General features: G+C 42.1%; 1 protein-coding gene across 3 annotated transcripts; it reads right to left on the bottom strand.

The window, feature by feature from the left end:
• Positions 1 to 1,052: 1,052 nt before the first annotated feature.
• On the bottom strand, positions 1,053 to 27,005 carry LOC105018510 (kelch-like protein 25). Of its 3 annotated transcripts, none has more exons than XM_010884001.3 (4): positions 26,828 to 27,004; positions 22,058 to 22,176; positions 18,656 to 20,505; positions 1,053 to 2,140 (listed from the first exon to the last, which is right to left on the bottom strand). In XM_010884001.3, exons 2-3 carry the CDS (start codon positions 22,119 to 22,121, stop codon positions 18,695 to 18,697), a joined length of 1,875 nt encoding a protein of 624 aa, XP_010882303.1. In that variant the 5' UTR covers positions 22,122 to 22,176; positions 26,828 to 27,004; the 3' UTR covers positions 1,053 to 2,140; positions 18,656 to 18,694. The 3 variants fall into 3 exon arrangements, with proteins under 3 accessions (XP_010882303.1, XP_010882305.1, XP_010882304.1); XM_010884002.3 differs by lacking the exon at positions 1,053 to 2,140 and adding an exon at positions 17,425 to 18,351 and having other exon boundaries at positions 26,828 to 27,005; XM_010884003.3 differs by lacking the exon at positions 22,058 to 22,176.
• Positions 27,006 to 27,359: the final 354 nt, after the last annotated feature.

Here is a 27,359-nt window from a genome sequence, read left to right as displayed (position 1 = left end):
GGGATCGTCTCCTGGCAGAGGACTCACCTTCCACCTGCCCAGGGGGGAGTGTTATGCCCTTGGCTGACTTTGGAACTCCTCCCAAAGCGTGTGGGCTGACAGACACACAGGAAAATTAGAGGGGAGGGGAAATATGTCTGTAAAGAGCTATAAACAGATACACAGCAGCCTTATGGCTGTACTGTCACTGACTGTCAGACTGGGACATTGTGAGTGGGTGGGTGTTATCATTTGGATGATGAGTGAACGTCTAATGGAGTATACCCATCTCGACTTCTTGAAACATGGCAGAAAACCAGACTTTGGTTTTTAAAAACTTTCCTTTCAGCTCTAAATGAACCAAGACAGAAATGTTGAGTTTGCGTTTTTTCTCCCGGAGGGGCCCGGTTGTGAGCAGGAACTGTTGTGGTCCAATTCCACACCTGTCACTCCCAGCCTAATGGGTCGTGCTAATAGCTTCTCGCTGTAACAGTACAAACATTACAGGATAAGACCCTTGTATCCCGTGGGAGAGAGCATTGCTAGACAAATAGAGCTATGAACACATTTTTAAATCATTCATTTAGGCAGACAAAATCTTCAGCAGGCAAAGCTAAGCTTAGCTTACTGTTGCCTTCTCTGGGTTAACCTCTGGCTACTGGTACTCCTAAAAACTAGGGATTATATATGGAAGTGAACCTACAGAATAGATGTAGCATAAGTGTTTTCCTTAGATAATGAAAATAAAACTGTGCATCTTACGCCTGATTTACTGTGTACCTTACAGCATTGTGAATAGATATAGTTGTTGCTTGACTTACTAAAGCACAGCTACTTGGCTGGTTTTGCTCTGTGCCCACTCAAAATGATGAAAGTGTTCTGACAGAAAAGGGATGAAATTCTGGAATAAATCCCTGTTTGCCTTAAGCTAACTAATTATCATAAGCCGATTTCCTCTACTTTAAAGCCCCTGGAATATCTGCATTAGAGGTGTGACTCTAATCAAGCCTGCAAGTTGTGGCAGCCATTTAAACAGCAGTACCTCCCTGTACTTATGGAACAACCAGTCAAAGTGCATCAAAAAGTCATTTATTCAAACACTTCAACAGAGTGAATTTATGACATACCTTTCTACCAGTATTAGGCACAATGAATTCAGTTTACAAGGGGGCCTTATTACAGTCTTTAAAAGGCACCCCTCAAACTGCCATTTAAAAAGTAAGTCTTTATCATTAAAATGTTTGTTAAGTTCCCCCTGTTCCTATAAGGGGCTGCTGGAGAAACGGGTTGTAGCTTCTGTGCCGGTTGTCATTCCATACATACTCCCGAAATAAACCAAATTCAGAGAAGAAAATACCCAGTATCAAAGCTTAGTACCCTCATTTACCCATTATCAAATGTATAGTGCCAAGTGCAAATGCAGTATCACTAAAACAGATAAACCACAATGCATATTATGTATGATTCATACCTTCAGGAAATACTGAGATGATGAGGTCTACAATAGTAAATTGTGCTGTGGTGTTCCAGGCTGAACTGTTTCACAGATATTAAGTAAATACAGTAATTATTAGTTTCCTTAAATGTACGTTTTATGTTGTTGTAAAGTTGTCTTCCACCGTATGGCTGTTTGTTAGATATGTTTGCCAAGGTCATGAACCCTGTGTGGAAAAAGACAGAATCCACCACATACAGTGGAATCAAGTGTTCCTCCTTTCTGTCATTCATCGATTATCATTTACCAAAAAAAGTCCATAATGATATCGCCCCGGTTAAGAGGTGGAATTATGTAGTAGTGGATCAGTCCTTCAAAAGAAGACATTTCCAAATGGCGTCAGTGAGAAATACTGAGCAACATACCAAAGCAAGCTGTCTGTAAAGTGTCTGTATCTCTCCATTAATAAGACGGTTAGGAAGCATATTGTGGATGTCTTTGTGCTGTCAGGAAATAGAAGCCACGAATGGCCTACGTCAGGGTGTTGGACTACCCCCCACCCTGGTCATCTGAAACGCTCTTTACAGAGTGATTTGTTGTTGACGGCAGAGCTGGTACAGCCGAGCAACCCTCGCGGAACCGTATAAGCTGGACACGTCACGTTGTGCTGCAGTCAGGCAAGCCCCAGCAAGCTGCTATCAGTCGCTACAGCCGGACACGTGACACCTGTGAACAGAGACAAATGCATGGTGAAACCAAAGTCGCATGTCTTAGAGGCAAACACCTGCCACTGAGGAAAAAACATAATCAGTGAGGACCATAAACATCAACACAACATAGTTCTGTGCAGATTAAGTTTGAGGAGGTTTCAGCAAGAGTAACTTTGGTCAACTCTTGACTTTAAGTGGTCGTATGAAAGTAGCTCAACTTTCATGAACATATATTTCTAAGACAATGACATCCTTCAGAACGAACATTCTCCAGGCAGGTTGATACACTTAACTTTATTTCCCAAAAATAAATTAAATGACTGAGCAGTGATTTGAGAATCAATTTAATCAGACTCCCTCCCGCTTGTAAAGACTGGACCGTCATCCCTTTAATTAAAGCAAGACAAAATATTAGTCAAATTTTTCTATAAAAGAAAATACAAACTTCAAAAGGAGCTCTTTGGTCAAATGATCATCAAAATAGTACTGACATTTGATTCTATACAACCTGCTGCACAACAGAACCTCATTTTGATTGGGCGTGTAATTGGTGATGTCTGATGACACGGATACTCCAATGAGACATCTTTCCATCGTTACAGTAAGTGGCAATGACAGAGGCGCATGAAGTTTACACATCTGCTGTTGCATTCTTCTGGTTTTAGCTTTAGGCATCCTACTTCACTTCCGCCCCATACACCAACCAACTCTGTCCACTCTGTCAGCATTCCAGACATAGCGCAGATAATCATGCGAGTATAGCATGACCCATACTGCAGTCTGAAGAACCTGCTGCCTAGGGAACAACGGGACAGTGATCTCTACACAGCCACAGAGCTGCCGGGGGTGGGGGTGTGGGGGATTGGTGCCACTGGTGGAGGATGACTTTGAAAGCATCAAAGCAGTCAGCTCTTTTCCCCAAACAAAAGAGAGTTCCTGCAGGTAATGTAGGTCAGGTATCGCCTCCTTACTGATGGCCAATGGGAGGATAAATCAAAACGTGTGTGGAAACTTTTTTATGGTGTTAACTGAGGCATGACATGGTCATGCAGGCCTTGTGGTGAGGGCTGACTAAGGGAAGAATGGTGGCTCACACTGACCTGGTATCAATTGAAAAAAAGGCCATGTGCACAGTTTGTAATGGGATCAGTTTTGGTCAAAAAATTTAATTCAGTGGCAGAGAAAACATTTGCAATCAGATTCAATTGATATGATCTTGGAAGCTTTTTAAATACATGTATCCAATTGGTTGTAAAAATCTAAATAGTTAGGTAGAAATTAAACTGGTTTGAAAATCCAATGAGATTATTTATTTAAAAAAAATATAATAATAAAAAAGAAAACCCAGCAGAACATAAATTAAAAACCAAGGAGATTGCGAGTGACAGTGCGCCTCTCTTTAGTCTTATAGGCAGGATTTTCAAGTGCTCAGCTCCACAGAGAGCAGAACGTTTTCCCAGAAGATACGGAGAACAGAAACCCCAGGTTCCACCACTGCGGCTCTCAGAGCTAAACACTGTTAATCCTCTTTATGTCACCTTGACATGTTTTCACTTAGCACTCCAATTTAATTCTAATGATTTCCATTTGAGAGTGCATTATAAAGCATCAGACAATTTCAGAGAACACTAGTGGACTGGATAAATAAGAGCATCCAGTTAGCTAGAGGAACGAGAAATCTGTACGCCGCAATGCTGTGCTCAGACAACTCTACGACTGTCAAGTTAAGTCATGAGTTAAATTCAAAATTGTCAGAGAAGGATGTGAGGGACTTCAGGTACAGGGCATGGTGAAAGAATAATCCGGAAGGAGGTGGGAACAGACTGGCTATAGGTGTAACCTATTGCTGCTTTTCTATCCTCTTTGTGTTATGATACAACAACGCAAATTGGACGACGGGCGTGTACATCGCAAAGCTCAGCGTCTACCCATTCCAGGAAGTGCACTTGCTGCAGAACTAGCTAGCTTGTTCAAAGTAAACTAAATTATAAATGTAAAAATGCACATTACATTGTGTGAAAATTCCAAGGTAGATGCAGTAAATCCCCAAATCTCAGTGACTGCAAACGGCACTGGGCGAGGAAGTTATTTACAGTTATATAGCTAGTGTAGCCCTGATCTTTATTTCATTGACAACACCGCATTTTAGATTATTCGGAAAATATGAACGTGTCAATAACCACCCTTTTTTTAGTTATAGGAAACAAGATTAAGTTACTTTGTTGAGTAAAATCTCATGCTACCTACCCAATCCAAAATGCTATAAATAAATACATGTGGTTTTTCAGGTTAGCATATCGGAAAACAGAAGCATGTCGTTTACCATACACTAGTAGCCCTACATTAATGTTGGTTTTAAATTTGTTTGAAGCATGTCAAATATTGCATACATGAAGCTTAACTTAAACAAAAATGCCTGCCTATGATACTAGTTTTGCTTTGCTGGTGATATCAGGGGTTAAAGCACTTTAAAGAGGATAATATTAATGAGTAATCCTGCTGTATTAACCTTCAAAGTCTGTAAAGCTTAAGGAATTTAGTCCAGCTTCTGACAGAGTCTACTTACAAATGAGTGAAGGGAGAAGAGCCATCAGACAATTACACAAAATTATTTAACTACTACTGCATCAGCAGAGTGTTTGTATGTCTCTCAGACAAGACTCAACATGCCCTGGAAGTGGAGATCAACATGTTCCATCAATGTCTAACAATGCTTTGTGATATCCACATCTTTGTACATCCTGCTTTCATGTATTATACAAGAGTGCTTTAAACTACAATATCAAAGTGGAATTGTAACAGCAATGATTTATTTGCAGAAAACACATTAGTAGAAAGCTAATAGCTGATAATCATATGATATGAGGCTGAGATGCTTCCATTTCAGCAGGGCCCCTGACAGAATTTCCCCCTGGTGGCACTGATGCCACTAACTTGCAGAATACACCAGCCTATGATTTTGTAGCACCCCAAAAAACTATTACTTCAGCATCACACTATAGAAAGCATGAGAGTAAGTAATAATTATTTCACAATGCTTTCCAGGTAAAAAACAGTCTTGGAATCACACTGTCACTTTTCCCACCAGAAGCAAATTACATTTGAACAAATAAAAACAAAATAACATTTTTGGCTCTCTGCCTCAGAAAAAAGCATTCCAAAAACAAAATGCTGATCTACATCTCCACCCGCAGTTAACTGCAGAATACCAATGTTAGGTCAATATGTTGGTATAAATATACAAGAAATCTAAAATATTCTGCCTGAAGAAATTGCTTGCTTTTTCAGATCTCTAAACAAGGGATGCAACAACAACCATTTTGTTAATCAATCTGTCCATTATTATTTTGATTTAACTGATACATTTTGGGGTGTTTCTACTTGCACATGTTCTTTTCAAAGGCTATTAATGGTAAAAAAGCATGTGAAAAGAAAATATTTTTATGAAATGCATAGCAACAGATTTGTTTACAAAACTGTTTACTCTTACATTTGATGCTATTCTTAATAAATAATGTATAATAAAAATGTTGTTTTTGATATGTTTGAAGATTATAAACCGAGCAGGGCTCTTAGATGCATGAACTCAGGTCAGCTAGTAGAGCCTAGAGTCCAAACTAAACATGGCAAAGCTATGCTGCATACAACTGGAATAATCTAACAGATCTTTTACGTGCCCCAAATATATCAATTTAAATGATAAGATAAAACACTTCTCTTTTCACATGCCTGTGACTGAGTGCTTCAACTTTAACCACACTGTTAGCCTTATCTTTTATAGCTCCCATGTAGAATCTACAACGGAATCTAGCAGTTAGGTTTTTATTTCGTTTTTATTCTATTTTCCTATTGTATGTAAAGCACACAGAAATGCCTATTTGATATTTTTATTCTAGCATTTGTTTTTATTCTATTTTATTTTTATTTGTAAAGCACATTTAATTGCTTCTATGCATGATTTGTGCTATATAAATAAACTTGCATGCTAAAATAGAATTGCAAAGTATCTGATCTATCAAATCAGTACTGTGCGGTTTGGTAAACCAACTGCTCAAGCACATGTAGCCCACCAGTTTATTGGTGTGAATGTTACATAATGCACAACTCAACAAGGCATTCAGTAAGATATTTCCCTTCATAACTCAACTTAGAGCATGACACTTAACTTATACAGTGCACTATGAAAAGCAGACACATGGGAAGCGAGAAATAGCCAATAGGGAATGTTCAAAGAAACACATTTCCGGTTGCTTATACGTTGTTAAGACTCTACATTGTGTGCAGCAGCAGCAGCAGATTGGCTGCTTAGAAGAACCCCATATGTTGGTGTTTTTTGACACAGGCCCATAAACTACACATAGATTTATTATTTATTACACACACTTTGACCAATTCTCCCAGCACTGCTCTGATCAAATCTCTGGAGACAGCCTCCCATTTCTCACTTCCCTCATCAACTCATCCCTGACTAATGGCTGCATCCCTCTGACTTCAAGAGATACTTCCCTCAAAGAAACCAACAATTGACCCCTTTGACTTGACAAACTGCAGACCCAGTATCTCTTCCGCCTCTCCTTTAAAACACACTGCAGTGTCCCTGAGAAACTCTAACCATTATCGTTCTCAAAAACAGCATCCTTCATCCTATACAATCGGGCCTCCTCTGTTGTCGTGTTCCGCTGCCTTCAATACTGTGAACTAGTGATGCCCCGATGCCAGTGTCGGGTCGATACTGGGCTCATGTACTAATAGAAATACGCCCATACCACGTCATGGAAACAAAGTGAAACTCTGGTTGTATCCCCTCGGCCCGCATAAGTATTCCTCTTCACAATACCCCATAGATTTTCTATTGGGTTAAGGTCAGGCGAGTTTGCTGGCCAATTAAGAACAGGGATACCATGGTCCTTAAACCAGGTACTGATAGCTTTGGCACTGTGTGCAGGTGCCGAGTTCTGTTGGTGCTCCAAAACTTCCTGGTGAACGGCTGCGTTGACCTTGGACCTCAGAAAACACAGTGGACCAACACCAGCAGATGACATGGCACCCCAAACCATCACTGACTGTGGACACTTTACACTGGACTTCAAGCAACGTGGATTCTGTGCCTCTTCTCTCTTCCTCCAGACTCGGGGACCTTGATTTCCAAAGGAAATGCAAATGTACTTTCATCAGAGAACATAATTCAGCAGCAGTCCACTCCTTTTTGTCTTTAGCCCAGGTGAGATGCTTCTGACGCTGTGTCTTGTTCAAGAGTGGCTTGACACAAGGAATGCGACAGCTGAAACCCATGTCTTGCATACGTCTGTGCGTGGTGGTTCTTGAAGCACTGATTCCAGCTGCAGTCCTCTCTTTGTGAATCTCCCCCACATTTTTTAATGGGTTTTGTTTTACAATCCTCTCCAGTGTGCGGTAATCCCTATTGCTTGTACACTTTTTTCTACCACATCTTTTCCTTCCCTTCGCCTCTCTATTAATGTGCTTGGACACAGAGCTCTGTGAACACCCAACCTCTTTAGTTATGACCTTTTGTGTCTTGCCCTCCTTGTGCAAGGTGTCAATGGTCGTCTTTTGGACAGCTGTCAAGTCAGCAGTCTTCCCCATGATTGTGTTGCCTACAGAACTAGACTGAGAGACCATTTAAAGGCCTTTGCAGGTGGTTGGGGTTAATTAGCTGATTAGTGTGGCACCAGGTGTCTTCAATATTGAACCTTTTCACAATATTCAAATTTTCTGAGATACTGAATTTGGGGTTTTCATTAGTTGTCAGTTATAATCATCAAAATTAAAAGAAATAAACACTTTAAATATATCAGTCTGTGTGGAATGAATGAATACATAATACAAGTTTATCTTTCTGAATGGAATTACTGAAATAAATCAACTTTTTGATGATATTTAAATTTTATGACCAGCACCTGTATTATATAGAACTGAGGTTGGTAGAGTGAGAAGACAGAGATGTCAGCAATGACATGTGTGCAAGCTCTGCTCTGCTAAATTGTCAAGAGGAGGAAAGGAAAAACACTAATTGAACACAAGCAATTTGATAAAATATCGTTAGACAACACAGGAGTTCAAAGAGTAAGTTAATGCTAGCAGTGCAGAACCAAAACAACAGCCAACTCCAACAATGGAGAAGCGAAATAAAATGTGCAGAGACAGCCCGCGGGCAAAAAAAAATTAAAGAGCAGAGCATAAATTTTATGACCAGCAGAGCAATGAATCGCGCAGAGTGTACTATCGCACGAGCATACGAGCAGAGCAACAACGTCCAGTCCTGCACGTTCAGAGTATCAAATTAGCTAGTGAGTTTAGAGAAAAGAAATTGGCTCTGTCTGCATGCACACGTTTGCGTTGAACGGTCAGTAAGTTGCCGTCACATTGATATAAAGGTAGCCATCGCCTGAGCGACAACCCATGGTAAGAAGCTAACTGTCACAACGTTAGCTACAATGTATTAGCATCATGCAGCAACAATAAGCTATCAAAATAGGTCTGCGGTGAAACATACATTCGGCAGCAACAATAAGACTTTAGATTTTCGTATTTTTCCTTCAAAATGAAAACCTGCGATGTGTTTATTTTGAAAGAAAAAACTATTTGGGGTAAAATATTAAACAAATTACTGTTTAAATAATAAATGATATAAAGTAAACAAATACTATAAGGTGGAGCACATTGAGAAATGGTCAGAACTTAAGTTAACGTAGAGAACCACAACATCTTTATAGAGGCTAAAACATTTTCTTGGTGCACACCAAGCCACTTATTCTCGCATGGTCTCTCCTGATATTGCTACGTCAATGACACTTTATTTCCCCACCCAACACCAGCTGTGTTCCTGGCAAACATCTCTGCTCGGACGCCGGCCCACCACCGCAAGCTGAACCTGGTGAAGGCGGAGCTGCTCTTCCTCGGGGTGAAGCACGTCCACCCTGATACCTCTCCGTAACGATTGACAGCTTCAGGGTCCTCCTTCTAGGAGTTCCTGTCTAGTTCAGTTGGTGAGCCAGGGTTGTGGGTTTGTTTCCCACATGAGCACAGTACAGAAATGTACGCACCACTGTATGTAGCTCTGGATAAGACCGCTGAATGACTTATAATGTAAATGCAAAGAAACCTTGCGCATCCCTTAAGAACACTGTCGTTTTCTGCTAACACAGTAGTGACTCACTCCTGCAGATTCACGCTCAAAAACATTTAGAGTATTTTTCAAGAGCCCGTCTGGGACCATGCATTCTACTGTTAGACAAATTCAAAACAGAAATGTTTAAAGGGTCACAAAATGCAACAAAATGGTGGCAGTCAGGAGCTCTGGAATACAGCAGGCTGTGTAACAGCTCATGACATCCTTATCTGCCCTAGACAGCAGCCCAGACTGGAGAAGAATGAACATAGCTCGGCTGCTAAATGCCAATGATGAAATGGTTTAAAATTTCAGGGCGGATGGGGGAAGCAAAGCCCCAGTGGATTCCAGGAAAGGGGACCAGTGCAACACCATGTCAGCCTGTTCAGATTGCTGCCTAAATCCACTGCCAATTTACACTGGCAGGTTGAACAAGCAAAGCTTAGACCCACTATTCTGGGGAAAGTAAACTGTTTTTATATGTAGTCTGTCATCTGTGTGTTTGTGTAAGAGAGAGACAGAGAATGTGTACTTATCGCTATCTCCATGCGTCTAGTTATCAGGTCAAAGCCCAGTGTGTTACATCGGGCTCTCCAGTTGGCGCTCCAGTACATTGGGCCAAAACATCATGTTTCCTGCGAAAGTAACATGCAGGCCTACTGCGCCACAAAGTGAGATCAGATTAATATCCACGCAATCCGATTTAGTGCCTCTGCAACAGCGACACAATTAGCTGGTTTAGACTTTTTGGAAGCAGGAAATGTTGGTTGGCGAGAGGTCAGGACTGTTCCAATGGTTGGCAAATTACCTGGATTACAGATAGAGACACAATCCCAATTCAGCGGCCCAACACATTCCCTCTAGGCCAAAGGCAGGAGGAGTTACATTCAGTGTAACTGAAAACAACTTCATGTGGTGGGACTCGCATGGAGACAATGTTAATAGAATGTAAACACATCCAGATACATGCAGACAATTTCTTTAACTGGCAAAGCTGTAAAATCCCTGAAAGGCAACACGCCCAGACTATCTTTAACAACACCACACATCAACGCCAAATGCTGTTCTGGTGAAACTTAACATGATTTTCACCATTTCTTAATGACATCACACCAGTAGCGGTATTTTATATTTGTGGTACAGGTCTTCACCGGATCCTGAAATGTATGTCCGAGCCAGGATACCGGTATGTCCATAACATTCCATTCCAACACCAATGACATCCATCAATATTTTAGAAAATCAATAACCGACTGCAGTCCGATTCAAAATATGTTGGAGATGAGGACCTAAATTGCAATAATAATACATCTGATTTAAATGTATCTGCAGAAATGCCTGCTTTATTCCCATGGAAGCATGTCATTTTTTTCTAAACTTGTCTGGTAATGAACATTCTAACATTTTATATGCAGTTTGTTATATAGTAGCTTTTCTAGTCCAACACGGCTTAATCAGTAGTTTAGCATTTTCATAAAGACATCCTAAATATCAAACGTTGGTACAAGAAGCAGGGGTATCCGTATGCTAAGAACACACCAAGGAACTCTTAAAAGAAACATTTGCGGTGATTTGTAGCTTTCATAGATTTTTTTTAAATATGGCCTGAGCACGCCTTACCTGGCCTGTTCGCAATTGTATGTCTACAAAAGTGGTGTCTGATAGTAGGCTAGAGTAATTACAGTTTACAAACTGCCTTATAGAGTTGAGAGGAGTCATTATTAATCACGTCACATACAACAAGTTAGACATATTTGACTTATATTGCAATGACAAATAACACATTTCCAATTACTTAACTTATAACCAGCACTCTTCCTATGGAAAAAGCTTCTGATCACACAGCGAATTTCATAATGACTACATCAGGGTTATTTGAACTTCTCCCTTGCACAATTGGCTGTCTGGTGCAATAAGCTGATGTCAAACAAGACAAGATGTAGAATATGCGGAGAAGAGAGATTAATGTTGTAATAACTACCCTGAACCATTGCAAAATGTAGGAAATGTGAATTTTATATATAAAACCAATTATCAGGACATTTTATAATTTTGGATACAGTCGGTATTTCACATATTGTCACACTGATCGCAGACTTATGGCCACCACACGTGATCTGATGGTTAACTAAACAATGCCTTATCCAACAAAGTCTGATACCAGATTGGATTCAGCTATATTCGGGAGAACCTGTGATAAGAATAATAGTAGAAATAAACATTCTCTGAAAGTTTTCATGAAGCTGTGGATGTATAATGACAAAGCTATTCCAAGTCATGTACTATGTATGACAAGTCACCAAACAACACATTTCAGAGGAAGAGAGAAATATGCGATCTTATGGCCTTCATAAGATCACATTGTGCAGAATGCCAAGAAGCATTCTGAATTTCATCTGTACGTATAGCTCGTGTTGTGCTAAAGGCTATATATGTTTTATTGAACTGATGATAATGCTGTTGACTAGGAACAGCACAGGGAGCTATTATGATGGTAATGGTGGTATGGTTCTTATAATAAATTATGCTTAAACTTTCAACATGGACACTTTAAGCCACAAAATAGTGGAACCTAACAAAGCAACACCTTTTTAAAAGGCCTGATTCTTCTTTTAATGGATGGCTATGAAATCTTTCACAATATGGCCAGAGTTTACTGACCAATTGATAGATACTCGTAAAATATAGATTGTAGAGCTTGTAAAAGGACAATTTTCATCCCAGAAAGGTTTTTACAATCTCCATAACTCAGGCAGAGGTCAAATGAGCAGGGAAAAGATCAAAGAACTAATAGACTCCTTGAATGCACACCAGCCAATGCCTATAGCGTAGTAAATCTAAACACTGTTCCATTTCTCTCCCTGAGGCTTTCAGTGTGAAAAATGACACTAACATTTAGACTGCTATCCTTTGGATATATGGTTAGGCTACTAACATTAGGACCTAGGTCTACCTACCCAGACTAGGACCTGTCTTGTGCACCAACAGGATGCTGTCGTCACAACGGGATAGGGGTGAGTGAGGGTAAAAGGCTCAAAAAGCACACACACACGCACGCACAGACAGACCAAGACAAAAAGTAGATTTTGATATCAAGACAAGAATGATTCACATTAATATTTGACTAAATCATGAAACTTGGGGAAAAATAGTTAAGTAGTTTGTTTTTGAAGGTCTCGCTGATGTAACTGGAAAAGCAAAGTGGTCACAGTCTGGAGCCATGCATTTTGATAATGACAAGCGTCACCAGGGCTCAGAGGCTAAAGCAATGAGGTCTCATGGATTAAGTTGGCTGGATGGTGCTCTGTGTACGTCAGGCCACATATTCAACATTAGGTAAAACAGTATGAAAACAGCACAACATTGGAGTCTAATATGTTTGCAGTAAAACAGCCAGGCCATTACAATCAGGTCTGCACTTCCCTACTAAAGCTAAAGAAATAGCCATGTCTTTAACATTCCCCATTAACTGCAGCCATTAAGACTTATATGGAGTGTGGTTGTATCAGATGGAAAGTTCTGGTGAGAGAAGGCAGACTGTATCCAGAGGTGTCTGCAGCAGCCCAGCAGGCTCTAGCTTTCTCCTTCTGTGGACCACTGACTGTGGTAAAGCTCAGATGACGGCGATAGGAGAGCTCCCCTGGAACACAGCCTGTCACACATCTCTGCTGCCACTTTGCCAAATTGTCCAGGGGTTTTGGTGGGCTTACAGACCTTTTCATTATAGAGACACCATTATATGCATGTTCTAAATGTTATGGTCAACCAGCATTAACAGTTGCCTGTGAGCCCAATGTGTTCATAAAAATATGCTTTAAAATATAATAGCATAGGGAGAGTAGGAGACCTTTAGTGCAGTGTCTTGATTCATTCTGTAACCAGGCTAACAGTTCGCTGACAGTGAGTGAAAGAGATCAGGATGTTCCAGTTATATCCTCTCATTTTCTGCTTGGGCGTAATTCAATCAAAACTGTAGTGTGTAGGCCTAACCCACAAAGCGGGAATCCCACACTAACTCCAAGCCAAGACACTGACACTCACAGACACAAACACTTCTTCATAGGCCACTTTTCCACTCTCCTTCTTCCTCCCACAACCAACCACTGTACTCCATGCACAAGATTCAACTCTATAATATAAATATTAGCCAAAGTCAGCCACTATAAACAGTGTAAAGCTGAGCTAAATGTGCTGCTGCTGTTAGTAGAAGGGTCTCATTATGGGCCTATTCCCATTAACAAGAGTTAGAGTGGCGACATGTCAATTTACATAACATTTAGAGACATTTGGTATGTGAATGTTTCGCGCTGTCAGAGCTTGGTGATTTGGGTAAGAACAACCCCTTAATCTTGCCAAAATAGGGCTCAAGAGTCAAGATTCTTTTCAAATGGCGAGCAGAATGTACTTCCCCCCACGTTAATTAGCCTTAGAAAAATAACAGTAAATCACAGCATGCATGCTTTGCTGAGGAAGTCATATTGTATTTTTTTAATGTAGTGGTGATTTCAGTAAATATGGTGAGTAAATCTAAAGTTTGACAGCAATGAAAACTAGCATTTTCCCAACATTAGCTAGCTAGGTAAAGTCAGCTAACATAGCTAAACCAGTCATCCTTCAGATTAAACCAAACAGAAGAGGGATGCTGCTAAGCAGAGCAGCACACAAAGTTGACATGTTCCACCCAAAACTAGCTACTATTGCTGAGTTGCCAACAAGCTAGCTAAAAAGCAGCTCACCCCAGCTCATGGCTGCTAATTCCCAAGAAATATAAGCCTAGCAGGTTTACCGTTGCGAAACAGTGATAAGTGTGAGGGGGCAGGGCGAACGCTTGCCAGTGGATGGTGGAGGAAATTAAGAATAGTCTCTTTAAGGCATTCCTCTGACTGCATTCCTACAGACCACAGAAGCAGCACGAGGACACAATGAAACGGCTTAAAGCAGAGCTTTTACTGTGTCCTCAGCAACACTCCACCTTTCCTGTTGACATAACAGTGTACATATTCTTCCATAACAGACCATGAGCAGGGAGGAAGGGGGACATGTGTAAGGAGTGAGCAGAGGATCAGGGCCTTTGCGTTGAGTCCCCTCAGATACCAGAGAGCTTTCTAACAGGCCTACAACTCCCTTTGGATAATAATTAGAGCCATGTGCAACTGGGCTTTGGGAAGCAAAGCCTGTGAGACCAAGATGGTAGAAACACTAAAGAAACCATGTGTCTTAATGATATGACCCCTGCTGCCATAATTGTGTCAGAGTAAAGATGGCTCTAAAACTCCTTAAATTAAATGAAATCCATAAATTTTTTTTTTTTTTTTTTAAATGGACAGATTTTAAGCATGAATTATATTTCAAAGAGCCATTCCTCATATCGGATGAATAAGACTGACTACTTGTACAGGCCTTGTTCTGCTCATGGGCTGGCTTGGAAAAACTAAGTCAGGCCAGGTTACTGTTAGTCCCATTAAATATGTAAGCATTAGTTTTACAAGCCTAGAGACTGCATAGGTGTAAAAGTCTAATGTCCAGAGCTGATTGATTTGATAAGAGGTGGTTAACAAAGCACACCGGACACATTAATTGATTATAACACACATTAGTATATCCTGTGATCTTCTGTCCACTGTTGTAATGATATAGCCCTACACTATGTTTGGTTCGACAATAGAGTGGTGGACTGTGGCAAAGTGCAGGCACAGTACCAGAGAGATCCTTGTCAGGCTGGTTGAGTGTCTCAGGCAGTCTCCCCTTCTCTTCTCCTCTCCCCCTTCTTCCCTTTCGCCTGCTGCAGTTGTTTAAAAATGTATGGGCTGGAACAAGCATCCCAGCCCCGTTCCAGAATATCCATCATTTATGGAGCTCGTTCTCCTCTTCTGTTTTTTGGTTTCCGCACTGACACAGTCCCATTTCACAAGGAGGGTCCACATGTATATTTAGAACGGACCAAAGCCTCTGGGTATCTGCCCCAACGTCTCACCTCAGGTACAGGGAAGGTCAGTGACAGTCATTCCCTCTGGTTGATTCTATGAAAATTACAAGTCTTAAGCGTTTGGGGAAAGATGGCTGAAAGGATGGGGAAAGGCAAATGTATGCAAGCAGCTGTAAGAACCTGCTTCCTTTGGGTAGCCACCCAACCAATATTCCAGACAGCCCACTGGCATCTTCCTGCAAGCGGAGGGAGCCAGCCACCCTGTGGTTCCAGTCTCTATATCCTGGCCCCCAATGGGCAGATTATGAAGCTGGGCCACCTGCTCCTCCTGTCAAATGTAGCCCTGTGATGTTGGCTGTGAGGTAAGTGTTAATAATCACACACGAGAGCCGTTATTATCCCATCATAGAAAAAATCTAAACAAAAACTCAGCTCAAAGCACAGGTAAGTGGACATGTCCCTGAAGAAAGAGGTACCTACAGTGGGGAGAACAAGTATTTGATACAATGCTGATTTTGCAGGTTTTCCCACTTACAAAGCATGTAGAAGTCTGTAATTTTTATCATAATTATAATTTAAGTAATTAATTAGCATTTTATTGCATGACATAAGTATTTGATACATCAGAAAAGCAGAAGTAAATATTTGGTACAGGTGCAATTAGAGATCATACGTTTCCTGTAGTTCTTGACCAGGTTTGCACACACTGCAGCAGGGATTTTGGCCCACTCCTCCATACAGACCTCCAGATCCTTCAGGTTTCGGGGCTGTCGCTGGGCAATATGGACTTTCAGCTCCCTCCAAAGATTTTCTATTGGGTTCAGGTCTGGAGACTGACTAGGCCACTCCAGGACCTTGAGATGCTTCTTACAGAGCCACTCCTTAGTTGCCCTGGCTGTGTGTTTCGGGTCGTTGTCATGCTGGAAGACCCAGCCACGACCCATCCTCAATGCTCTTACTGAGGGAAGGAGGTTGTTGGCCAAGATCTCGCGATACATGGCCCCATCCATCCTTCCCTCAATACAGTGCAGTCGTCCTGTCCCCTTTGCAGAAAAGCATCCCCAAAGAATGATGTTTCCACCTCAATGATTCACGGTTTGGATGGTGTTCTTGGGGTTTTTCCTCCAAAAATGGCAAGTGAAGTTTTTTTGTCTTATCAGACCACATGACCTCCCATTCCTCTGGATCATCCAGATGGTCATTGGGCCTGGACATGCGCTGGCTTGAGCAGGGGGACCTTGCGTGCGCTGCAGGATTTTAATCCATGACGGCGTAGTGTGTTACTAATGGTTTTCTTTGAGACTGTGGTCCCAGCTCCCTTCAGGTCATTGACCAGGTCCTGCCGTGTAGTTCTGAGCTGATCCCTCACCTTCCTCATGATCATTGATGCCCCACGAGGTGAGATCTTGCTCGGAGCCCCAGACCGAGGGAGATTGACCGTCATCTTGAACTTCCATTTTCGAATAATTGCGCTAACAGTTGTTGCCTTCTCACCAAGCTGCTTGCCTATTGTCCTGTAGCCCATCCCAGCCTTGTGCAGGTCTACAATTTTATCCCTGATGTCCTTACACAGCTCTCTGGTCTTGGCCATTGTGGAGAGGTTGGAGTCTGTTTGATGGAGTGTGTGGACAGGTCTTTTATACAGGTAACGAGTTCAAACAGGTGCAGTTAATACAGGTAATGAGTAGAGAACAGGAGGGCTTCTTAAAGAAAAACTAACAGGTCTGTGAGAGCCGGAATTCTTACTGGTTGGTAGGTGATCAAATACTTATGTCATGCAATAAAATGCAAATTAATGATTTAAAAATCTTACAATGTGATTTTCAGGATTTTTGTTTTAGATTCTGTCTCTCACAGTACAGACCTCTACATGCTTTGTAAGTAGGAAAACATGTCAAAACATTAATGTAAATCAAAAATATTTTTGTAAATACATTAAAAATGCCAAACTAGCATGTTTACAAGGATATACCATCACATTAAATTAGTTATTTTCTCATTAAAACAAAATGTCAAAGATGTCTTTCACACCATGCTCATTCACACATGGTTGTTTGACCTTGGTCAATCAAAGCCACACTAGTGATGTGGTAGCTCAGTTAAAAAGGAGCAATATGTAATGTTAGTAAGTGGATGACAGTGTGGAATAAATTAACAAAGTTGCAGAGATTAAAATGACTTTGCCACAAAAAGCTATTTAAACTTAGGCTGTTGTTAAAGCTCAATGCAGTTGAGAAAGTGCAGAACACTGTAAGATAATCCAATAGCAGATACCTAGCTAGCTGAGCTAGCCTCTCTAGTCTTAAATATTCAAGAAAGGCACTGTTGATAAATAGTGACTTCATGTTCTGTAGCTGGTTCCATAGCTGGCTACCACTCCTTGCTTTCCCTTCCTCCATCTGCGCCACTGTGCCTTTCCTCACACAAGTGGCCATTGTGCCGACTTTGAGAACAACACCGGATCCTTTGACCATTATAGAGTAGTAATGCTCAGGCTAAAAACATACCAGTGCAGTTTTTAATAACATAACATCCGGATACTTGAGAAAAAAGACACTACTCCAATAATTAAATCATTTCCAAGGCACATCCCTACTTAAAACTCACTGCAATTAAAGATCACCAAACCGTAAATAGCTATGCTGGGCTAATCTGGTCATTATTTGTTCACAATAAAAAGTCACCAGTTTAGAAATCCATTACAGTGGCATACATTAGGCTTGATATTTAATGGGTACTGGTACTTTTGGGACCTCCTGATTTTCACAACAAAACACACCCCATTAGAGGATCTCCGTTTCTCTCCCTGTTCTCTCAACAGTCTCTGTAATTTCCACTAATTGACCCCCAGTGTGTTCTCCAGCTTGTGAGCTAATAGCCAATTGACTGGAAACCCTCTGTAATGTCGATCACAAATCAATGTTTGAGTGGCTTACTGCTCCGTAGGGTAAGATGTGTCATTTTGATCCTGTCTGAGAGCCGCAGGGATTTCCCCCCTGATAAAACTTAGAGCCTTTATTGCTACTGTAGCTATTAGCTACCACTCCTAGAATCCACTGTTATCATCATCATCCAGGTCCTGCAGTGTCGTTGCTTTAGTTACTTTCCACAGTCAAAGGGATGCTGCCGCCCGTCCCCAACCCAAGTAGCCCCACCTCACAGATACAGCCCTCTGAAATAGAATTAGACGTATTCCCCACGTTACTTCAAAGAGCAAGACCTAGACAAGCTTAGCAGTCTGGCATTCACTTATCCTGACAAAGAGCCGTCTGCAGTGTGTGAAGCTAGCCGACTTCTAAAGCTCGTTCACTTGAAAGCCTTCTAGTGAGAGAAGCCAGTCAGGCATTGGGGGAATACAGAACACACATTAGCCATTGCCCCATGAATATGTTGAAAGGAGGTACACAGAGGGCATGCTCTGCATGTTCTGACAGGTGTGCTCTTTTAAAGAGACGTTGAGAAGAAACATTGCTTACCCAGATAGGACGACCTCTCCCGGTTTATGCTGAAGTTTGCTAGGCAGGCAGATGTTTCCAGGTGCTTACAAATGCAGTAGGAATTAGAGAGTAAGGCACTGTGGTTATACTGTTCCAGCTGTCAGACGTGGGGTCATAACAGTCTAACGTCTTGCAGCGCTGTGTCCCAAAGTAGCCCCCCACCACGTAGAGTTTGTTCCCAGAGGCCACCGCATGGCAGCTCATTCGTTTAGAGGTCATGTCCCCAACCCGAGACCACTGGTTGGCCTCACAGTCAAAGCGGTAGGCAGAGGCGGCCGTGAACTCTGTGTCTCCGCCCATGATAAAGATCTGGCTCCCCAAGACGGCGGCGGCCGTGTATCTCCACGGCTGTGGACACTCTGCCGCGATGGCCCAGCGGTTTTCCAGAGGGTCGTAGCACTGAACCTTCGAGGCTTTGTCTCTGTGGATGGTAGTGCCACCGAACACAAACAGCTTTAGCTTGGCGCTAACCACGGCGGCGTTGCTGACGCCGTCTCGGAGAGGCGCCATCATGGTCCATTTGTTGGTGAGCGGGTCGTAGCGCTCTACCTGTTTTAGGGAGACTGAGGGAGAGGCAGGGAAGACGCCTGCTATGGCAGTGTGACCACCTACCACATACAGGCAGTTCTCCAATTCAGCTGAGCCATGGCCAAAACGTGCTATCAACATGGGCGCTCCTTTAGACCACTCCTCATGGACTGTGTCATAGATCCAAACATCCTTTGACACCCCGTTCTCAGAGCCCCTCCCCCCGGTCACATAGACTTTACAGCCAATGGCACAGGCACTGAACTCCTTCCGCGGGCTGGGCAGGTCTGACTTGGGAATGATCTCCTTGGCTTTGTGGTCCACCTGGTAGATCTTATCGCACATGAAGGTCTGTCCTCCCAGGATGAGAAGCGTGTGGCCTGCTTTGCGTGGCCGGGCACAGGGGCTGGTGACGACCCCGTCGTTCTGGAAGATCTTCTTCTTACACTGCATGGCCTCCTCCACTATCTGCTGGCTCCGCTTGTCTGACGTCACCAGCTCGCAGGCCACGGCATCGATCAGACACTCAGAGGGCAGAAGGGCAAGCCGGATGCCTCGCAGCAACTCAGGGAGGTAGTCCCTACGGCCGTCCAGGTCGTAGTGCACCCAGCGCATCACGGCGGTGAATACGATCTGCTCGTCCTCAATCTCCAGCTCATCACTGAGGATCAGATCCAACAGCTTGTCCTTGTCGAGGCCGTAGAAGTCCTCTGTGTCCCGCACCGTCTCAAAGTGCACCAGGCACATCCTCCAGGACAGCTCATACAGCCGTTTGCACTGGTGGGCGTCTGACAGCAGCATCATGCCCAGGCAGTTGGATGAGTGCAGGTTCTTCTCCAGGAACTCCGCGGCAGCGTCTCGGATGTCATGGAACTGAAGCATGTCGGCCGCCTCCAGCAACGACTCCGCGTTCTCCTCGTTGATGATGACTCGCGATGAGTAGGCAAAGTCCAGCAGCAGCTCTAGCACCTCTGGATGGACACTGTCTCTGAAGTTCACCTCCTCGTCCACGCTCTCCCTCAGCCCTCCGCTGAACATGGCCTCAAAGTAGCGGCTGCATGCGGCCAGGACGGCTCGATGGCACGGGAAGGAGCGGTCTCCCGCCCATAGTGTAACGTCGGTGAACATGCACTGCTTACGGAGGGTGTTGAGATGGGTCAGCACGCTGTCTGGATGGGAGGGCTTGTGGTACAGGGAGATGTTCATCGAGCCCGTGCTGGTCCGGGACTTGCGGTTCTCGTGAACGCTGACTGACATCGTTTCAGAGACCTCCAGGGAGTCACTTGTCCCAATTTCTCCAACTAAAGAAAAACAACAAAAACAAAACAACTAATGAGAACCAGAACAACAGCTTGATGCTGTCCCCCGGTTAAGCCACAAGAAAGAAAAAAAATAATCTCAATGGAGATTTACTGTTACTAATCAAAATAAATAATCATTTATTTAAATTTGCTCAGAATCCCACAGTCCAAAAGACTTAAAATAACAATACACTGATAAATAGATATATCTACAACAACTTCATCCTACATTTGTATAAGTGAACAAGATGGGAAACCCCATTCCATAATTTTGCCTACTATACTTGCTCATCCTAAAGTGCACATAGGGCTATTTAATCAAAAACACAAACTAACCAACTTGTAACTTGTTAAATCCACTGTATTAGCGTACATTTTAATCTGATTAATCATAGTAAATCAAACACTACATCTCATTTAAATGAAACGTGCTTAGTACGTACAATGTCAATATGATATGCATTGCTCGACGTCTTCAAAGTTATGACTCAGCAGATTTTTTTGATAAACAGAGCTGATATCATACTGCAGAGGGCCTGCCGGGGCCCAGAGTAATGTAGGCAGAAACTGATATTCAGCTATACTGCACCATAAATACACTTGATGGATCTCCTGTGTGAAATAAGTCTACAGCTGTTTATGGGAAAGCCTTCCAGAATCAACCGTACTTGAAAGTTGCCTAATCGGATTCATTGAATAGAAGTAGATCATACATTTGAGTCTGTTGAATGTTAATATCTATGGCCTACATGCATATTCAATCCTGTTTAGATGACTCACTGGCACTTGCTTCAGAGAGAAAATGGAGTTGATTAATGGTCAGCACAAAGAATCTCTGAAAACTGTGGCTCTCCTGCCTCACTCAACATTCACCATGCAGTATAACAGTAAAGCACACCAACTTCTTCTGAGCTTCCGAAGCAATTATATACCACAAAGCATTCAATTAGTGACATAATTTTCCTAAGATGATACAATGAGACATTGCACTCTATATTCATTAGAATGTTGAATGTTCCTTTTAATCCTGTAGCCTAACAGGAAATATTGTGGCATCCCCACTGCTGCTCACTCACTGTTATTACTTCTACCTTATAGCAAAACACTCATATCCCCAAAGGATCTTGTGTTCTTTTAACTACAGTGCCTGGAAACAAACATCAGACAACAACAAAGAGAGTAAAGAAAGCTCTGTTTCACTGTTCCAACTCTCTGTACCCGTGTGTGTATATATATATATATATATATGTGCTGACATGCAGTTTGAGGGCCATAGAGGACAGGACTTTGGGGTCGGGTCAGGGGGCAACAGGCAGGCATTACACATCAGCAGGGTGTTTGACAAGGTTGACAGGGAACACAATGCAGGGGGTCGGTCACAGAAGATGGGGTGACACAGCAAGCCAGGCAGAGATGAGCAAATGCAAAAGGGGTTGGAGGGGGCGCGTGAGAGGGTGGAGGAGGCAGACCAGGGGAACTGTTGGCGGTTTATCAAAATGAATGGGTGCCAGAGGATGGGGGTCTGGGCGGCCGATTCTCCTCTACCACTTACGCCGGCAGAAACTGCTGACCCAGGCGCAGGCACTGACAGTGAGGATCTGGGGGGGGGTCTGCATCGGTTCCAAAAAGTGGTCCCTCTAGAGGCCGAGCTGATAGAGCTGCTGTGACAATCTGAGGGGGCGATGGAATAAAAACACACACATGATTTCAATTCGGCCTGTTGATTTAAGGGTTGGCTTGCCTGTGCACTGAACCGTGGAGTAGTTCTGTAACAATTGTTGATGCAGTGGAGTAGTGCACTGTGAATGCAATGCTAGCACAATAAGTGCAATACCCATGTGTACACAGATTTTAGCATGCTTCTAACAAAGCAGATATTCCTTTGTCTTAAACAGTACAGTGTGTTCTGGCAGGCTGGACATTGTTTAGTTTAAGGATTCTGTAAACATAAAGCCCTTTAGGTCAAAAGGGGAAAGAAATGCAGCTTGTGAGCTCTGCCATTACTTAGTATCGGCAAACATTAAATGAGTTCTAGTGGTGGTTTATGTTACTGCCAATAGTAACAGTCAGTCAACCTCAGTGTGATCAGGACAGTCCGGAATCAGTCACTGCGAAACCAACCACCTAACCTCCAGGACATTCACACATGAATGGGACCTCCTAATTATATTGCCACTAGGCAACCCGGAAACAAAAGGTCCCCGTTTTCTGTCTTGTTTCTTCCCTTTGTTAACATCTCAGCCCTCCCGACTAAATGCCTTTCCAGGATCTTTTCACATAGAGGAGTAGCTCTGGAATACCAACACCATGTCAGACACAGGGAGGATGGAGGAGGACTTTTCAGTACGAGTCAAAAGCTGGCAACTTCTCTCTGCGTGTGTTGGCGACTGGATCACCAGCTGGCTTGCAGTCTGTCCTAATAACCAAGAGCTTCTATCAATCCACAGGGACTCGACCAGCACCAACAGCACATTGGAAATGGCTGGTGTCTGTGCAACTGGGGCACAAGGTTCAAATGGTCACGGTGCTTTGACCAGCCAGCGAGTATGATGAAAAAGAATATGAAAGAACAGCTCCAGGGAGTATGTGACATTCAAGCCAGCTGCTTTAAAGATGCATAGAATGTGTGTCTTTAGGCGGTTTGGGTGTGAGGAGTTAGGAGGGATTTAATCCTTCATGGCTGGAAAACAATGGATCTGGAGGCCACTTTGCCCCCTGGCTCATGATTGACCAGAGGGCTAAACAGGGCCTAAGCAAGAATAAATAGATGGTCCCAGAACTATTTGGTACGCTTGCAACTCTCTGGATATAGAGAGTTGCAACTCTCTGTGATTGTTTTTAATAACCACAAAAAATAAAAAAAATTTACCCAAACCTACCAATACAAAAACAGCCCCTTAGTTTGCCCACCCTGATCAAGCACTTCGGAGAGGGGGGGGATTTAACCCTTTGATGTAGCTCTTGCTCTAGCTCAAGCCTGTGCTCCCTGAGAGAGCTGCAAGCTTAAACAATGACTCAAAGGGAGTCTTGAACCTTGACACATTTTCAATATTTTCCATTATTCCCCTTTAAGCACTGACATCAAACCAATTCACAGTTTTATGGTGATTATTAAGAGTAGACTTTAAATGACATCCCTATGTGCCAGCCAGCAAGATGTAAGCTGATGAATCATCTTTAAAACCTTTGTGGCTCCAAAACAAATAAATGATCAAGATAAAGTAGGCCATCACCAACAACTGCATTCAAAATTGCCCAGGCAAATCAACAACGTCCACATTTTGTTTTGTTACAGACTGAATTTAAAATGTTTGCAATCAATCTAAACACAATAACCTATAATAACAAAGTGAAAACGGTTTAAGAAATATATTTATAGAAGAATCTCCTGTACATATGTATTCAGAATCTTTATGTAGTACTGTAGAAACGCTGTTGGGAACAATTGATTAGATTGAAATTAGATACTAGCTGGGAGCCGGATGCATCTGATGTGTGAAATTTGTTTATGCCATTTTACCCCAGAACATGCAGTAAGAAAGTGCATTTCAGATTTTTTTATGACCTACATTACCATGACATTACCGCAGATGGGACGGAGTAAATGGCTTTTCGTGCTCTTATTTTAATAAACTGAAAACGATCTGTTATAATCAAACATAGAATCGCACATAGAATCATCCCCCTTGGCTAAGCTGGGCTATGATTGGTTCATTGAGTTGCACAGTGCATTATGGCATCAGTAATTATTTGTGTGATTACCAAATATGAATTTAAAAAGCAGAAACACCCTAACTACAGGAGCGTTGTTTTTTTGGGCAGAAATTGGTAACAACGCACCTGTGAAAACTTCTAAATTGTATACATTTGCGCGGATACATTTTTGTTACATACATGATTTAAATTGTCGCATTGTAGAGCCATGATACGTTTAATGATGTTCAAGTACGGGCTTTGGTTGGATAACTCAAGGACATTTACAGAGATGCGCCGAAGCCACCCCTGCATTGTATTTGTTGTGTGCTTCGGGTCATCGTTGTGCTGAAAGATTAATCTTTGCCCCAGTCTGAGTTCCTGTGTGCTGTGGATCAGCTTCTTCTAGAAACTCTGTCTTTTGTTCCTCTAATTTTTCCCTCCATCCTGAACAGGCTTCCAGTCCCTGCCGCTGAGAAGTATCCTCCGCAGCATCATGGTCCCACCAACATGCTTCAATGACTGCTAGACACTCCACTCCATCTAAAAGAGTTCCTAGATTTAGACTGACTTGCCAATAAGCTGGTGCATTAAATGCATTCTCATGTAAACACCCATTGGGACTTGAAATGAAATAAAAAAAATTGTGAAAAGAACATAACAGCCTGCCAAATAAAATGTCTACAAATGTGTTCTAAAATACACATGCTTTTAAAAACCTGCACATGCCTGTTTTGGATTCAGCATCCAGATGGTTGCCTCATAAGCCTTCCCTCATACGAGGCAGGTAGGCAGGCCTAGATCTACTGGGGGTGGAACTTTGAGGCAATAAAGTGATAGCGCCTCAGTTTGGCTTAGCCAGGCAGGCAGGCAGATAGGGTGGATATGAAAATCAAAATCCAGCACACAGATCAGTACAAACAGAATTATAAATATTATATTGGCACTCTGTACAAAAATCTTCGCCGACGCCTGCACTAAATCCTTAGGTGACAAAGAAATGTGTCTATACCACCCTTGGCCCTATTGAATTACTACTGTTTCACCACTGATAATGTCCTGGCCCACTACATTACATACTGGTATAGAAACGGCTCTGCATAGCATGAAAACAAGGAGCACCAGTGGGCAGTAATGATAAACCATCCATGGCACTGTGAAAACCCCCCCATCCATCTGAAACTACTTGGTGGTGGTGTGTTCAGTAATCTATATTTATTGGTTTGTTATATGTATCCATTTTGTTGAGCAGGAACCCGAAAGTCTGAATTTTCTTGTGCTGTTTACCTTTTGCATCCTATTCACATGACCAACAACCAAACTAGACAATTATGAAGGCCCAGCCAAAGTTAAACTGCAAAGTGCTATTATTTAGTTTTAGTTAAAGACATTTTTCACTTGCTACAACAGGGATAGCTCTTGGTTTGCACTATTTCTATCAGAAAAAAAGTTTAGAGCACAGATATAACAAGGAGCTTTAAACTGATATTGGATTTGAACAATTTTCCTTAGAACAAGGGGCCTTAAACTGATGTTGGATTTGACTAATTATCCTTAATACATACACCCCATTTAGGAAATGAAAGATGTACACTCTCAATTCCCTTTTGTGCAAAAAGGCTAATAATTTTAGCCTGTTCAGAAGGGGATAAAGCTTTTGGCCTAGATAATGAAATCAAACAGACCAATGAACATTCATCTGGGTAAAGGGGTGGGGTCTGGACCATCCTAATAGCCAATCAGGGTTGTATATGTAAATATATTCACATTTGTTTCCAAACACCCACTTTGACTGTCGTGGGCAAAATGATACACAGGGAAATAAAAAATCAAAACAAAGGTTATCATTATTCAAACAAAATGAATATATTAATAAATTATGAAGGAATGCATATGGTCTTAAAACACTAACAATATGACAATGCACTCAAAGGTGTTGTTATTAGACGGCTAGCTTTCTGTCTAGAAATCTTAGAAACTGACAGAAATGTTTAAGGTAGCAGCCATTCATTGCCAAACATAGATATCCCTAAATTAAACAAACAAGGCACATCATGACATCAAAATAGCATTCCAAAACATGTGGCACAGAAGGATAACTATAGTCGGATTATGATTGCAACATTATTTTAAAAACTAACTTTATTAAGAAATGCCAACCAGACTGCTGACAGCAAGTCAGAGCTTTACAATTTTTGAATGCTCTGATCAGGCCAGGGCTTGCACGATAGCTCTAACTAGCTAGGTAATTATCGAGGGTTTTGCCATTTTGCCAAAACCTGGACAAGCTACAGTAGTTGTAGCTCTTAACGTTAGCCGGCTATAAAGGATAGCAGCCCAGTAAGCTAACGACATTAGCTCGCGTTAAATCGAAAACAGTTTCTAGTGACCAAAGTCCGAAAGAAAGATATGTAACCGTCTTAGTCCAGCTAGTTATTCTACACTAGCAATCAAAATAAGTTAATCAGCAGGTCAGTCAGGTCATTACCTAATAGTACCATCGCTAGAAAACAACCCAACTTTAGCCAACCCTTCTGTCAAGATTACTGTACTGTACTGTACAACAGAAGATCAAGAACAAGCAGCATTATTACCTAAATATTTGGAAAATATTTAACAGCATACTCACATAACTCTGGTTACAAAGGGGAATCCAAGTAGTGTAGCTACTGTTTCTGGCTGATGGATAAAAGCATTATTTCATTGAGTATTTGAGACCTTCTCAAGCCACTTTGTCTGCAACTGTGTTCCGTCTGTGCTGGAAAAGTAGAAGAATGCATATTCAGTGGTGTCTCTCTTGCAGGTGATTGGCGTCTCACCACCCAATTGCTTGAAACAATTTCATGCAAATCAGAACAACACCAATACAAGTAGACGATTCCGAAAAATGGGCGCAATTTTGACAACGATTAACCAATGGGATTAATCGACGAAATGGGATCCGCCCTCTTCCTCTTGACGGGAACAGCAAAACAATAGCACGCTGACAATTAATTATATTATATCGGTTTTGCCTTCAATTATTATTTTCCTTTCATAATTGTATTTATTTCATTACGTTAGTCACTCTTACGGTGTCACGAACATTGCCCACTCCTTGCAAGGACTACATTGGACTCAAATGAGTAGGAACACTTATAGTAATGTAACTCCTATAAACC

Source organism: Esox lucius, chromosome 19 (assembly GCF_011004845.1).
Source record: "Esox lucius isolate fEsoLuc1 chromosome 19, fEsoLuc1.pri, whole genome shotgun sequence".
Classification (NCBI taxonomy): Eukaryota; Metazoa; Chordata; class Actinopteri; order Esociformes; family Esocidae; genus Esox; species Esox lucius.
This window is presented reverse-complemented; position numbering and strand designations above follow the sequence as displayed.